Source organism: Rhinopithecus roxellana, chromosome 15, assembly GCF_007565055.1.
Source record: "Rhinopithecus roxellana isolate Shanxi Qingling chromosome 15, ASM756505v1, whole genome shotgun sequence".
NCBI classification, from domain to species: Eukaryota; Metazoa; Chordata; class Mammalia; order Primates; family Cercopithecidae; genus Rhinopithecus; species Rhinopithecus roxellana.
In genome coordinates, this window is record NC_044563.1 from 17,449,050 (window position 1) to 17,463,768 (window position 14,719).

General features: G+C 42.8%; 1 protein-coding gene across 9 annotated transcripts in view; it reads right to left on the reverse strand.

Annotated features, from left to right (window-relative positions):
* AMBRA1 (autophagy and beclin 1 regulator 1) overlaps positions 1-14,719 on the reverse strand; it is a 201,678-nt gene that overhangs the window by 88,588 nt on the left and 98,371 nt on the right. For all 9 annotated transcript variants that reach the window (XM_030918157.1, XM_010371070.2, XM_030918156.1 and 6 more), the window contains 2 exons: positions 10,649-10,729; positions 10,128-10,228 (listed from right to left, as the gene is read on the reverse strand). In XM_030918157.1, coding sequence (XP_030774017.1) covers positions 10,128-10,228; positions 10,649-10,729 — 182 coding nt within the window. The remainder of the gene's footprint in view (positions 1-10,127; positions 10,229-10,648; positions 10,730-14,719) is intronic.

Genomic DNA, 14,719 nt, shown 5'->3' on the forward strand with positions numbered 1-14,719 from the left:
GATAGCTCTCTCACGTTATAGGGCTATTGAGGTGAGTCCCTGGGTTTATCATAGGCCCAGCTCACTGCAGCTTTGTGCCATGCACAAGGAGCTCAAGTTAGGGGATATCTAATCCTAAAGAAAGTTTGAAATGTAAAGAAAGATAACAAAGAAAGCTGCCGCTTCCACTGGAAAATACGGGCTTTGACCTCACATTTGGCCTTCACTTTCCTCACATGTCCGCTGCAGATTTCTAGATTGTTGCATTTGTTCTGAGGGGTTGCAAAACATGTCAAAGCACATACTAATCATAACCTAAGAAGAGAGAAGTAAAAGAATTCTGGTATTATACTGAGTCATTATAGATTATAGGGAATCTTCAGCTGGCACCTTCAAAATGAGCAGTAATTCCAACGAGCACACAACCATGGGACTTAATAAGCTCTGAGATCATTTTAGGTCTAGGGAAGCCCCAGAGAACAGAGAACTTAAAGTACAAATAGTGGTGCCTCGATCCAGACATACGGACATTAAGATTTCTACTTTGTACTAATTTACATTCCCATTGACAGTGTATACGCGTTCCCTTTCCACTGCATCCCTGCCACCATCTATTCTTCTTTGGCTTTTTTTTTTTTTTTTTTTTTTTTTTTTTTTTAAGACGGAGTTTCGCTCTGATGCCCAGGCTGGAGTGCAGTGGTGCGATCTCTCACTCACTGCAAGCTCCGCCTCCTGGATCATGCAATTCTGCCTCAGCCTCCTGAGTGGAGCTGGGACTACAGGTGCCTGCCACCACGCCCGGCTAATTTTTTGTATTTTTAGTAGAGATGGGGTTTCACCATGTTAGCCAGGATGATCTCGATCTCCAGACCTTGTGATGTGCCTGCCTCAGCCTCCCAAAGTGCTGGGATTACAGGTATGAGCCACCGTGCCCGGCCCTTTTTTTTTTTTTTTAAACGAAGTCTCATTCTTGTCCCCCTGGCTGGAGTGCAATGGCGCGATCTCAGCTCACTGCAACCTCCGCCTGCCGGGTTCAAGCGATTCTCCTGCCTCAGCCTCCTAAGTAGCTGGCATTACAGGTGCCTGTCATCACACCCGGCTAATTTTTGTGTTTTTAGTAGAAACAGGGTTTCACCATGTTGACCAGGCTGGTCTCGAAGTCCTGACCTCAGGTGATCTGCCCGCCTCAGCCTCCCAATGTGCTGGGATTATAGGTGTGAGCCACTGCACCCAGCCTCAAGAAGCCCAAACTCTTTTTTTTTTTTTGAGACGGAGTCTTGCTCTGTCGCCCAGGCTGGAGTGCAGTGGCGCGATCTCAGCTCACTGCAAGCTCCGCCTCCCGGGTTTACGCCATTCTCCTGCCTCAGCCTCCCGAGTAACTGGGACTACAGGCGCCTGCCACACCGCCCGGCTAGTTTTTTTGTCTTTTTTTAGTAGAGACGGGGTTTCACTGTGTTAGCCAGGATGGTCTCGATCTCCTGACCTCGTGATCCGCCCATCGTGGCCTCCCAAAGTGCTGGGATTACAGACTTGAGCCACCGCGCCCGGCCAAGAAGCCCAAACTCTTAAACATTTCACTATACTGTCTCTCAGACAGAGTATACCACATAAATGACAGCTGTCCTACCAGCGCCCCACTTACTTATGCTTACAGCCCCACTCAAAAGATGAATGGGGGACACATTTGGAGAGTTTCTTCAAACTGTACTGAAACACCTAAGTCCTTGATCTAAGCCCATGCTTATGCTCCACCTCCCTTAGCTAATCTATCAGGATTGGCAGTTAAAGTCCCAGGGGAATTAGTTAATTTTTAGTGGCAGGGCCAAAACAAAACACAGAAATCGGGCCACTCCCTGGCTAGACAGTAAACTCCCTGAGGGCAGAATCATTTAATAATTTTGTAATACCCAAAGTGTTCTGGAAAATACTAAGCATTTAGAAAGTGCTGTGTACATTTTAAGGTGACAATACAGAAAGGGTACATGAGTAAAGCATAAGTGGGGAAAGATCAAGAGGACATTTCCTGGGGGAAAGAGAGACAAAAGCACAGAAAAACTTACACATATAAAAGGAAGAGAAAAGTTCATTGACAAGGCCCAGTATTTTTCCCTAGAAAAGCCTGAAGAAGCACAGGCAATTCAGCTTAGAAACTGGTCCCCATGTCCCCAGTAAGCACACTTCTCACTAGTGGTATAAGAAGATAAGATAAAGGACTGGGGTAAAAAGGGCCCGAATGCTCCAGTGACTGGTGGACACCAAATAGGTAAAAGGCCCTGGGTACTATAAGGCAAATGGGAAGGCTGAGTTCTCTGGGAGGAGTACTGCATTTACTTCTGTTTCCCAGGCAACAAAGCCAGCCTCTTATTCCCTTCACTTTCATCACTGGAGCAGAATGAAATGTAATTGGGTTAATTATTAAAGCAGCACTAGCCACTACCACCACCCCATTTATCTGGGGTTTATAAACAGCCATCTTAATTGATGTTGAGTTGGAATGTGCCACTCATGTTATCTGCCTGGCTACTGGGTACCAGATGGGTACAAGGCAGAAAGATAAAGGGAGATCAAAGAGATAAAGGACCCAACACCAGAAATATTATTCATTTCTGTTCACTTTCATCTAAGTAATATCATGAAGGCCCTTAACTGCATTCTCTATTATTAACCAGATTTGCCAGTTCAAGTAAAGATCTGCTATATAGTGATGAAGCAATTTGTTGTATTAGACAGCTATGATATCATATGGTGAAATAAGGTTAATTCCTAAAAGTTGGCAAGCCTGAGGCTCTAAATGCCCACCCCAGTTGACAACTGAGCCTAAAAAGTCCTCCTGAAAGCAATTCCCTAAGGTACCAGGGAAGTGGGGAACATCTAAGATAGAGTACTGGTGATTTTAAAAGAGATGAGAGGGGGCTGGGTGCAGTGGCTCATGCCTGTAATCCCGGCACTTTGGAAGGGCCAAGGTGGGTAGGTCACCTGAGGTCAAGAGTTCGAGATCAACCTGGCCAACATAGTGAAACACTGTCTCTACTAAAAATATAAAAATTAGCTGGGCATGGTGGTGGGTGCCTATAATCCCCGCTACTTGGGAGGCTGAGGCAGGAGAATGGCTTGAACCCAGGAGATGGAGGTTGCAGTGGGCCAAGATCGCACCACTGCACTCCAGCCTGGGTGACAGAGCGAGACTCTGTCTCAAATAAATAAATAAATAAATAAATAAAAATAAATGAACACACAAAAGGATGAGAGGGGCCCAGGCATCATGGCTCACACCTGCAATCCCAGCACTTTGTGGAGCTGAAACGGGTGGAAAACTTGAGCCTAGGAGTTAGAGACGAGCCTAGGCAACATGGCAAAACCCCATCTCTACAAAAAGTACAAAAATTAGATGGACAAGGCTGAGCGTGGTGGCTCACGCCTGTAATCCCAGCACTTTGGGAGGCCGAGGCGGGCGGATCACGAGGTCAGGAGACAGAGACCATCCTGGCTAGCGCAGTGAAACCCTGTCTCTACTAAAAATACAAAAAATTAGCTGGGCGTGGTGGTGGGCGACTGTAGTACCAGCTGCTTGGGAGGCTGAGGCAGGAGAATGGCATGAACCTGGGAGGTGGAGCTTGCAGTGAGCCGTGATCGTGCCACTACACTCCAGCCTGGAGTGTAGCCTGGGTGAGACTCTGTCTCCAAAAAAAAAAAAAAAATTAGATGGACATGGTGTTGTATGCCTATAGTGCCAGCTACTCAGGAGGGTAAGATAGGAGAATAGCTTGAGACCAGCAGGTTGAGGGTGCAGCGAGTCGTGACTGGGTCACTGCACACTCTAAAAACAAAATAAAAATAAAAGACATGAGAGGGGCAGAGGACAACCAAAAATAAAGTTAATAAGGAAAAGTAAATTTTATAAAAAGTATAGCTCTGTCTTTCCCATACCAGGCAACAAACAGAAGGATGCCTGAGAAAAGATTGTATCAATCAATAAGTTAACACCACATTGTTGGGTTTGTAATATATATAGATGTAATATTAATATATACACAACAGCACAAATAAGGTAGAAGGGAATGGAGCCACAGGGGAACAATATATAGTGAAAAATGTTTCTGTATCTTACCAGAATTAAGTCTGAATAAATTGGAAATTGATCCTGATAAAAAATACACTCAAAAATCAAAAAAGGAGGCCGGGCGCGGTGGCTCAAGCCTGTAATCCCAGCACTTTGGGAGGCCGAGACGGGCGGATCACGAGGTCAGGAGATCAAGACCATCCTGGCTAACATGGTGAAACCCCGTCTCTACTAAAAATACAAAAAACTAGCCGGGCGACCTGGCGGGCGCCTATAGTCCCAGCTACTCGGGAGGCTGAGGCAGGAGAATGGCGTGAACCCGGGAGGCGGAGCTTGCAGTGAGCTGAGATCCGGCCACTGCACTCCAGCCTGGGCGACAGAGCGAGACTCCGTCTCAAAAAAAAAAAAAAAAAAAAAAAAAATCAAAAAAGGAATTTAAAAGACACATTAGATGATATTCATTTAATACAAATGTAAAGAAGGAATAGAGGAAGAAAAACATTAGAAATTCAGAAAACAAACAGTAAAATGGCAGACAAAAACCCAGCTGTATCAATAATAATATTAAATATGAATGGACTAAACAATCGAAAAGCAGAGATTGTCGGACTAAATAAAAAACAAGCTCCAATCATATGTTTTCTACCAGATACACACTTCAGATTCGAAGAGCTAAACAGGTTGAAAGTAAAAGGACAGAAAATGATATGTCAGGGCCGGGCGCGGTGGCTCAAGCCTGTAATCCCAGCACTTTGGGAGGCCGAGACGGGCGGATCACGAGGTCAGGAGATCGAGACCATCCTGGCTAACACGGTGAAACCCCGTCTCTACTAAAAAATACAAAAAACTAGCCGGGCGACGTGGTGGGCGCCTGTAGTCCGAGCTACTCAGGAGGCTGAGGCAGGAGAATGGCGTAGACCCAGGAGGCGGAGCTTGCAGTGAGCTGAGATCCGGCCACTGCACTCCAGCCTGGGCGGCAGAGCGAGACTCCGTCTCAAAAAAAAAAAAAAAAAAAAGAAAATGATACGTCATATAATCAACAACCATAGAAGAGCTGGAGTAGCCATATTAATATAAGAAAAAATTGACTTTAAGACAAAAAATATTACTAGAGAGAGAGGGACAATGGTAAAATAGTTAATTCATCAGGAACACATATCAATCGTAGACATATGTGCACCTAATGACAAAGTCACAACATATATTAATCAAAAACTGACAAAATTGGGCTGGGCGCAGTGGCTCACGCCTGTAATTCCAGCACTTTGGGAGGCTGAGACAGGTAGATCCCTTGAGGTTAGGAGCTTAAGACCAGCCTGGCCAATATGGTGAAACCCCATCTCTACTAAAAATACAAAAATTAGCCAGGCCTGGTGGCATGCACCTGTAATCCCAGTTACTCAGGAGGCTGAGGCAGGAGAATCGCTTGAACCCAGGAGGCAGAGGGTGCAGTGAACTGAGACTACATCAGTGCACTCCAGTCTGGGCAACAGAGCGAGACTCTGTCTCAAAAAAAAAAAAAAAAAAAAAAAACACCTGACAAAATTGAATGGAAGAATACACAATTCAATAATAATAAATTTCAATACCCACTCTCAATAATAGATAGAACTAGATAGAAAATCAGCAAGGATATACAAAGCTGGAATAATGCTATCAACCAAGTAGATTTAACTGGCATCTACAGGACACTCAACTAAATACTAGCAGAATACACATTCTTCCCAAGCACATGGGTAACACTCTCTAGAAGAGCCTATATACTAAGCCATAAAACAAGTTCCAATACAATTAAAGTGAACAAAATCACACAAAGTATGTTCTTAGACCACAATCAAATTAAATAAGAAATCAACAACAGAAGGAAATATGAGAAATTCAAAATATGGGAAAATTCAACAACACACTCCCCAAAACTTAATAGGTCAAAGAAGTCATACTGAGAAGTGACACTGTTCAGTAAAAAGTTTTTCTTTTTTTTTTATATTTAAAAAGAAGAAGAAGTCATAAGAAAAATTAGGATAACTGGGCACAAAGCCATCTCTTGCTCAAGACACTGGACCAGGCCCTAATGACCTGTGGCTAGGAGCAAGAAAACCCTGACACTTCCCATTGATTTCAATCAAAATAGTAAATTAAGTAAATTAAGTATATCAGGTCCACATCTGCTGGGAGCAGATGCTCATTAGGAAAATGCAGGGCAGACAACTAATACCCTACATTACCCAGGCCCCTATTCCTCAGAAGTTTTTTGTTCTTCCAGTAATTACCAGGAAGCTGTCAAATGCCAAGCTTCTTATTTCACTTTTATGAGGCCTCAAACATGCAGAAAAATATTATAAGCTTAAGAACCTTTTGGCAGATACTCCCTACTTGAACTCAAACAAAACATAGCACAGACGACAGAACAGAACTCTTCTAAGAGTCAGGAAGACCCGGTTTAAAGTTCCAGGTCAGCCTCTCACAGTGTGATATTGGGCAAGTGACATAACTTTCTAAGTCTCAGTTTTCTTCCCTACAGAATGGAAGTGCTACCACCTACCTCACAGGGTTGTTGCAAAGATGAAAAGAGATAATGTGGGAAGACAGTACCTGGTCCACAGTAGGCACTCATTAGCTTCATTTCCATCATTTCAGTTGCTGTGACTACACAGAGTTAGTGGTCTGCTACAATGTCAGCAGGGGGAGCTCCTCAGACTTTTGCATGTTCTCCCAAAATTTTACCTGGTAGAACTGCAATAGCTTTACATGCATTTACAGCTCTTTAAGTACGGCCCTAGAATTTGTGTTGCTGAAGATAGGGAAAGGCCTGGGTTGACGACCAATTGGAGGCTACCAGGAACCTACAGAATTGCAGGTAAAGGCACCAAGATAAGGGAGAAGAGATGAAATTAATAGACTATCAAAACACTTTTTTTATTTTTTAATATTTTAAAAATTCTTTTTGCAATAACTTACTCGTCACCTTATAACACTTTTCTACAGTAGCTTCTGTTTTCTATTATTGCTTTTAGTCTCTTGTGGGAGGAAGTAGAACAGATCTTGATTTTCCACAAACCCATTTTTGTTGATGATTCTGAATGGCTTTACTTAGGGTCTACTGAAGACTCTTTTGGCACTATAGTACTAGTCACACCCCCTAAAACTGCAGGTATGTGTCTGCTTTGTCCCTCCAAGCTTCATCCCTGCAAAAAGCCATTCACCATGCAAAAGTTCCACTTATGTTTGGAGTAAGACTGAGTCATGGGTAACCACCAAGACTTGGAGTTACAGGAAGGCAGGGATCATAGTCTGTCTTATTCACTGTAGTAGCCTAGAACAGTGCCTGGCATATGACAGCTGTAGAACAAATGTCTGCTAAATGTAATTGTTCTGGGACCATTACAATCTCATTCCAATCATACAAGACAAAGTGCTTTTCCAGGAAAATTGGGAGTGCTTACTGCTAAAAGGCCAATTGCTCTTTCACTCTGAAAGCTATTATTATAGCAGCTCAATTACATGATCACAAGTTTAATAAAAAGCAAAACATCTGTATCCAGGAGGGCAAGAAAGCTCAGGAAAAGGTCGGTTACATAATAAGATTTTCCTCAGCAAGCACCACTGGATCATAAAAACCTATGTCTAAGAACCATTTAAAAAGAAGAATTAAACAAGAAAAACACTGAGTTCCCTGGGAGCGCTCTCTCTCTTATAAAGTCCTAGGAAAAAGAAGGACATTTTAATGCTTTGTCCTTTAAAATAACTCTGAGGAGGCAGATCAGGAAGGTGGTTTAGAGTCCACTGGTTCTATTCTTCTACTTCTTAGCTGCATCACTCTGGGCACGTTCGCCCTTGGGATTCAGTTTCCTCCACTGTTAATTAGGTAATCACACCTATCTCATATGATTACTGCAAGACAGACATGAAGTATGTGTAAAGCACTTAAAACACTCCCTAGTATATAGCAAATGCTCAATAAATGTTAGGCTTTTGTTGCTGTATTATTATTACTGGAATTTTCTCAAGAGAAGAAAATAAACGATACAACTGCCAATAGAATCTGGAGGGACATCAAAATATCAACGAATGATAAATAAACATTCTGTAATATGTATTTTGAAAAACTGATAGAAACTAGTTTAATGGTGAATGGAAACCATCTGCTAATCTAACTCAAGAGTGAGGTTCTAGGGAGTCTAGAGTTTCTTCTCCTAATGGCATTCTGCATCCTTTCATAGATTTTCTCAGCAGATTTCACATCTGTAAACAGCTGCCCACTGGAACACAGCCCCTATATTCAAAGGTATCCATAAGTGTAATTAGGCCATTTGGGGTCAGACCACTAGACATAAAGTAGGAAACAGGAAACTGAGATAAGGAGGTCTTGGAGGCAAGGCAGAAAAAAACAACATACAGCTGTTCCCCCAAAGCTAAATGCCAAGGAAACAGAGATCTGCCGACAGTAGAGAAGCAGGAGGTGCTGTATGGGGCGGTGAAGGCAGATGTCTGGAACAAAGAAGGGTGGAGAAGAGCTCTGGAGTATTGTCTGGCAGCAAGTGATTATCTGCCAGTGAAAAGCTTTCACGTGCCTTCAGTTAAGTCACACAGAAGTGCCAGGCAAGGAGAGGCACGGGCCACAGCATCTGTTTTACAACTAGGGCCAGAGCCTCCTCATATGAGGCTGTCAGGAGACTGTGGTGTAGTCTGCTGTCCTGCCAGGCCAGAGCCTATGAAGTCCTGGTGTCTGACAGAGAAACCACTGAGGTTTCTGGAATTCCTGAGCATTGATGTTGGATGAAACATACTATTTAGGAAAGGCCAGATCCCATGGCCCTGATGCTGTCACAGCAGCTTGGTTAGAAATCATAAGATAAAACTTGTAACATTATCGCAGTCTGACAGTGACACTGCCTCAGTAGATCCCTCCCCAACTTTAACTATCACATGGCCCAGATTCTCCAAAACAGAATGCCATTTAAAAACTTTTAATAAAGATGCTTATTAAAGATCTCTCTAAATGTGGCTTTTTATACCTTTTATGCATTTGCATTCATAAATTTATAAGTCGGCAGTGGAGGTAGGAGGGAGGGGGGAAAAGACTGTGACGGGGAAACAACCTTTTCTACATATAAAAATGGAATTCTGTTTTACTTCCTTCTCTAGAGACTGACCAGAAGCAATAGCACACACCACGTCTCAGAACACAGTCATGTCATGCCTCACAGCCCAAAAACATCTGTCACTAAACTATTCAACCATCATAAAACTGCTGGCCAGGCACAGTGGCTCATGCCTGCAATCTCAGCACTTTGGGAGGCCAAGGCGGGCAGATCACAAGATCAGGAGATTGAGATCATCCTGGCTAACATGCTGAAACCCCGTCTCTACTAAAAATACAAAAAATTAGCCGGGCGTGGTGGCACGCCCCTGTAGTCCCAGCTACTCGGGAGGTTGAGGCAGGAGAATTGCTTGAACCTGCGAGGTGGAGGTTGCAGTGAGCCAAGATCGCGCCACTGCACTCCAATCTGGGCGACAGGGTGAGACGCTGTCTCAAAACTAAGTAAGTAAATAAATAATAAAACTGCTTCAGTGGGGCTTGCCTAGCCCATTTTCTATTCTGTGGAGATTTCTGAGCCAGCTCCAAGGGTGTCTCCCTGTTCTCCTTCCTCAGAAGATTCACCAGTGCCTGGAAATTCCACATGCTGGCAGTACCAAAGGAGTGGAGAGGTATGCACTAAGCTCCTAATTAAATCACAGGATCTGGCTCATGAGTATCTCACCAACCGAAACATAAACACGGCACCTTTATCATTCAATTAAAAGCATAGCCAGAATTTAATTGCTGGATTAAGAAACAAATGGTTTAAACAAATAATTTAAAAGAAAAAAAAAGGTCTGGGGAAAGTAAAATAGGGTAAGAGAAACATTTTTCTTCAACCCTGCCATTTCCTGCCTTGAAGTAAGGAACAGAATATCAAACCAGGACCCCAAAATAGAATTTTCAGACAGATGCCAAGACACCATCACATCAACATAGGTAAAGGAGGGAGAAGCTTTATCTGGCTCCTTGCCCCTTCACATTTTCAAAAGCCAAACATTTCCTTACCTGCCAGGACCCTGTTAACAGAAGAGTGAGTAGCCAAGCCAGGCTGTCCACGTTCATGAAAAATCCCAGCATAAGGCAAGTACTCAGGCAGCAAGAAACGCCTACAAGAAGGAATCACATGTGAAAAGCTGACTAAAGACTACCACGAAACAAAGGAGATACTAACTACCTACACTGAAAAATCTAGGCGAAGGGACCCACTGAATCCACAGATGCCCAGAAAGGAACAGAATCTTCCAAGATTGGTCCTTCCACGGATTTGTATCTATCCTTTTCTGCCCTTCCTTCTAAAGTTCCCCCAACACTTCTGTTCTTAAACAGGATTCTCCCAGCACCACTTTTTCATCTCTTTTGAATGTGGCTAACCATCATCCGTCAAGAGTTTAGACAGCAGGGCTGGACTGTAGGCCCACTAGGAAACAATGCCAGATATGGACAATCCAAAGACCAGAAAGTAGGTTTAAAACTAAATCCTAGGCTCTAACGAAGTCTCCCTCTGTTGCTAGCAACTCGGTTCTTACCTTGGGACAAAGCGTCCAAGCGAAGGTGCAGACATCCGGGCATTGCGTGGAGCTCGGTGCCTGGATCTGTCACCATTGTCCCTGAAAAAAACAAAAAGACTACATGTAAGAGAGTCACTAAGAAAGAAGTACCCACCAGCTCAAAAAGGAAACATCCCCAAAATGACATTCTTACACTTAGGAGAGGACCCCACAGAAATTTGTCACCTGGCTGCTCACTAATTAGGTGGCACATTAATAAAACATATTTCTGGAGAACCTCAACTAAGAGATTTATGAGCATTTACCAACAGCTCAGGAATGAGGAGGATTTTTCTTGAGTTAATGTGGTCCCTTAGCATCTCAAACTGAAGCCACATTTAGATCTTAGGATTTGGAATGGATATATATAAACTTTTTCTATATTGAAAGATGCAAGAAAAATGTGTCTTGGGGGGTTGTCTTACATTATTTATTATTATTTTACTTGTTATCCAGACACCTGCTGTGGGAGGAGGTCTTAAAGGAAGAAAAATCCTCCCACCAATTTCATTTGGCAAATGGTTATCTTCAAATGAAATGTTTAGGTCTTCCATGTGGAAAAATCAGTGATAGGTAAAAGGAAAAAAAAAAACGCACAAGAAAAAGACAGTACCTTCTTTTACAGACTGTCAATGGTGAAGAATATTAGAAAATGCAATCCTATGTTAGGTCATTTGAATACAAAGTCTGGGTGTTTTCTTTACAGATTGTTAACAATCCATGCAATAGTAATAACTGCCATTTATTAAGTATCTACTAGGTTCCAATAAAAAGGTTATTGATATGTTATCCCATTTAATTCTTCTAGCTAGGCCACGAAGTATTACTACTATTTTACAGACAAGTGGACAAAAGACCAGAGAGGTAAATACCAAGGTCACATAACTAGTAAGTGGTTAAGGCAGGATTCAAGGAAGATTGGACTTTGAAGCCCTAGATCTTTCCACTACACTTCACTGCTTCCTGCAAGAAAAGAGGAAAGGAGCTTCACATGTTTTAGTTTCCAGTACATCAAAGGAACAATAAGCCAAAGGGCACTGGCTGGACAGAGCAGTTAATTAGCTGCTTAACCAACTCCACAAAATAAATGAACCTTTGAGAGCTTGATTTGGGATACTTTCTGAATTCTCCCTTTGGATTATCTTCAAATCAATGAGATAATCTTCAAACTGGCCCTGAAACCGAAGTTAAGGCAACACTTGGCTTTTAAGTGGACCACTGGGAACTTCACAAGCCAGAAACAAAAGCCTATGATGGTTTTTATATCTTGGTAGAATTGGCTGCCGAGCATTAAGAGACAAATCAATACCAGGGATATTGGAAGCTGATCCATTGAAAGTATTTGATTTTTATTTTCCCAAAAGAAAAAGCACACACTGTGTTCCTTAACATATCTTACTCCTTTGACCTGAAACTCTGCAGATGAAAGGAAGGGCAGGCCGGGCGCGGTGGCTCAAGCCTGTAATCCCAGCACTTTGGGAGGCCGAGGCGGGCGGATCACAAGGTCAGGAGATCGAGACCATCCTGGCTAACACGGTGAAACCCCATCTCTACTAAAAAATACAAAAAATAGCCGGGCGAGGTGGCGGGCGCCTGTAGTCCCAGCTACTCGGGAGGCTGAGGCAGGAGAATGGCATGAACCCGGGAGGCGGAGCTTGCAGTGAGCTGAGATCTGGCCACTGCACTCCAGCCTGGGTGACAGAGCGAGACTCCGTCTCAAAAAAAAAAAAAAAAAAGAAAGGAAGGGCAAGGAGAAAGAGTTAAGACTATATGGAATGTAAAAGGGGGGTTAAAAAGAATAATGGAATCAGGAGTTCCTGACCAGCAGACTGCAGTTACTGGGGAGCCCACAAATTATACACATACACAGAGGAGTAGCTGAATATCAAACAAATAAGATAGTTTCCAAATTAAGCATACTATTATTTTTCAAATATACTACTGTTGTGATAAATTATGAATTCATTTAAAAGTATAACTGAATTCATGATAGCTTTTCATTACTGTATATTTCACTTATCAATTAGTACTAAAAGTACAACTAATTATCATAAGAGCAGTTAGAAAATATTTTGAAGTTAAAAAGGATCCTAATGGGGGGAAAGGGTGGAGGCCTCTAAGCCTCAAAAGTATAAAAAAAAACTAGCTGGGCAGAGTGGTGTGCTCCTGTAGTCTCAGTTACCTGGGAGGCTGAGGTGGGAGGATTGCTTGAGTCCAGGAGTCCAAGGTCAGCCTGGGCAACAAGAGACTCTCATCTCTTTTAAAAAAAAAAAAAGAAAGAAAGAAAGAAAGAAAGAAAACAGGCCAGGCACAGTGGCTCACGCCTGTAATCCCAACACCCTGGGAGGCCCACCTAGGGTCAGGAGTTCGAGACCAGCCTGGACAACATGGTGAAACCCTGTCTGTACTAAAAAAAAAACAAAAAAATTAGCCAGGCACAATGTTGCATGCGTGTAATCTCAGCCACTTCGGAGGCTGAGGCAGGAGAATCGCTTGAACCCAGGAGTTGGAGGTTGCAGTGAGTTGAGATCACGCCTTTGCACTCCAGCCTGGGTGACAAGAGTACAACTCCATCTCAAATAAAATAAAATAAAATAAAAAATAGAAAACAAAGCTAGAAAAGAAGCATCATGGGGCAAATCCAATTATTTCACACCCATGAGAGAGAGTTGGCCTTCCCAGAATCACATTACAGAGCTGACAATTTGCTCCTGCAAGAGTCAAAGATTCACTTCCTTCTGGACAACAAACACGAATCTATCTCTCATTAGAAGGGCTGAAGAGCAGGGAAGGGGAAGCCAGTGCACTGGATAGTACTGAGCCGCTGCCAGTGCCCAAAGGTAACACAGAGCTTGGTGAAAGAACACAAGAAGACAACAGAGAAAAAAGGGCAAACCCCAAGGCTGGGGAAAATATGGGCCCGTACAACGTGGGTCACAAGCATCTTTTTGTTGCAATTAAAACCTAAAAATAATTTCTTTCTGATTTAGCTTATCCCTTCATTTAAAAAAAAGGGAAGGGGGCTGGGTACGGTGCCTCACGCCTGTAATCCCAGCACTTTGGGAGGCTGAGGCGGGCGGATCACTTGAAGTCAGAAGTTCGAGACCAGTCTGGTCAACATGGTGAAATCTCATCTCTACTAAAAACACAAAAATTATCCAGACGTGGTGGCGAGCACCTGTAATCTCAGCTACTCGGAAGGTTAAGACACAAGAATCATTTGAACTGGGAGGTGGAGATTGCAGTGAGCCAAGAGTGCGCCACTGCATTCCAGCCTGGGCGACAGAGTGAGACTCTATCTCAAAAACAAATAAAATAAAATAAAAAAATAAAGTGAAGGGGTTAAGATGATAATTTTTATGTTATGTGTATTTTGCCAACATTTTAAAAAACTGATGGAAAAGAGAGAGTGCAAAATACAGTCAGAGATAATGGCTTTATAGTGTTTAGAGATTACTGGAGGATATATAGAGGAAAACAAGAATGAGATCAGCTGACTCAAATACACACAGTCTCAGACTGAAGGTTACATGAGGCACCATAAAAGAGGCAACATGTTAAGTAAGGGGAGGTGTTCATGCTGGTCCTCAGCTTATTTAACATCTTGGCTAAGAATGGAGAAATAAGAGCTAAATGTCATCTCAATACAAAGTAGAGAAGATTTCAAATTCCAAGTGTTGAGAACTCTGAAGGAGAAATGACAGGAGAGGACCCAGCATGACCAGGAAAATGTGAAACATAATAAACACTGTATGAGATGCTGCCTATGGGAGAAAAGAACCCACAGACCTCTAGGATAAAATAGCCTATAACCAAACCAGCTCAGACATTTACTGAGCAGGTTAAACCTTGAATACCGGAATGGGTAAGGTGGTAAAGGTCAGAATATACTACAAAAGGTTAAGTTCAACAAGAAGAGGGGAAAAGGCCATCAGTTTTAGTATTGGTACACAGAAATCCCAGACCAAAGGCACAGCTCCAAATAACTAAAGGCAGAAACAGTAACTGATGACTCTCTAGATTCTATAGTCCAGAAAGAGGGGAAGATTC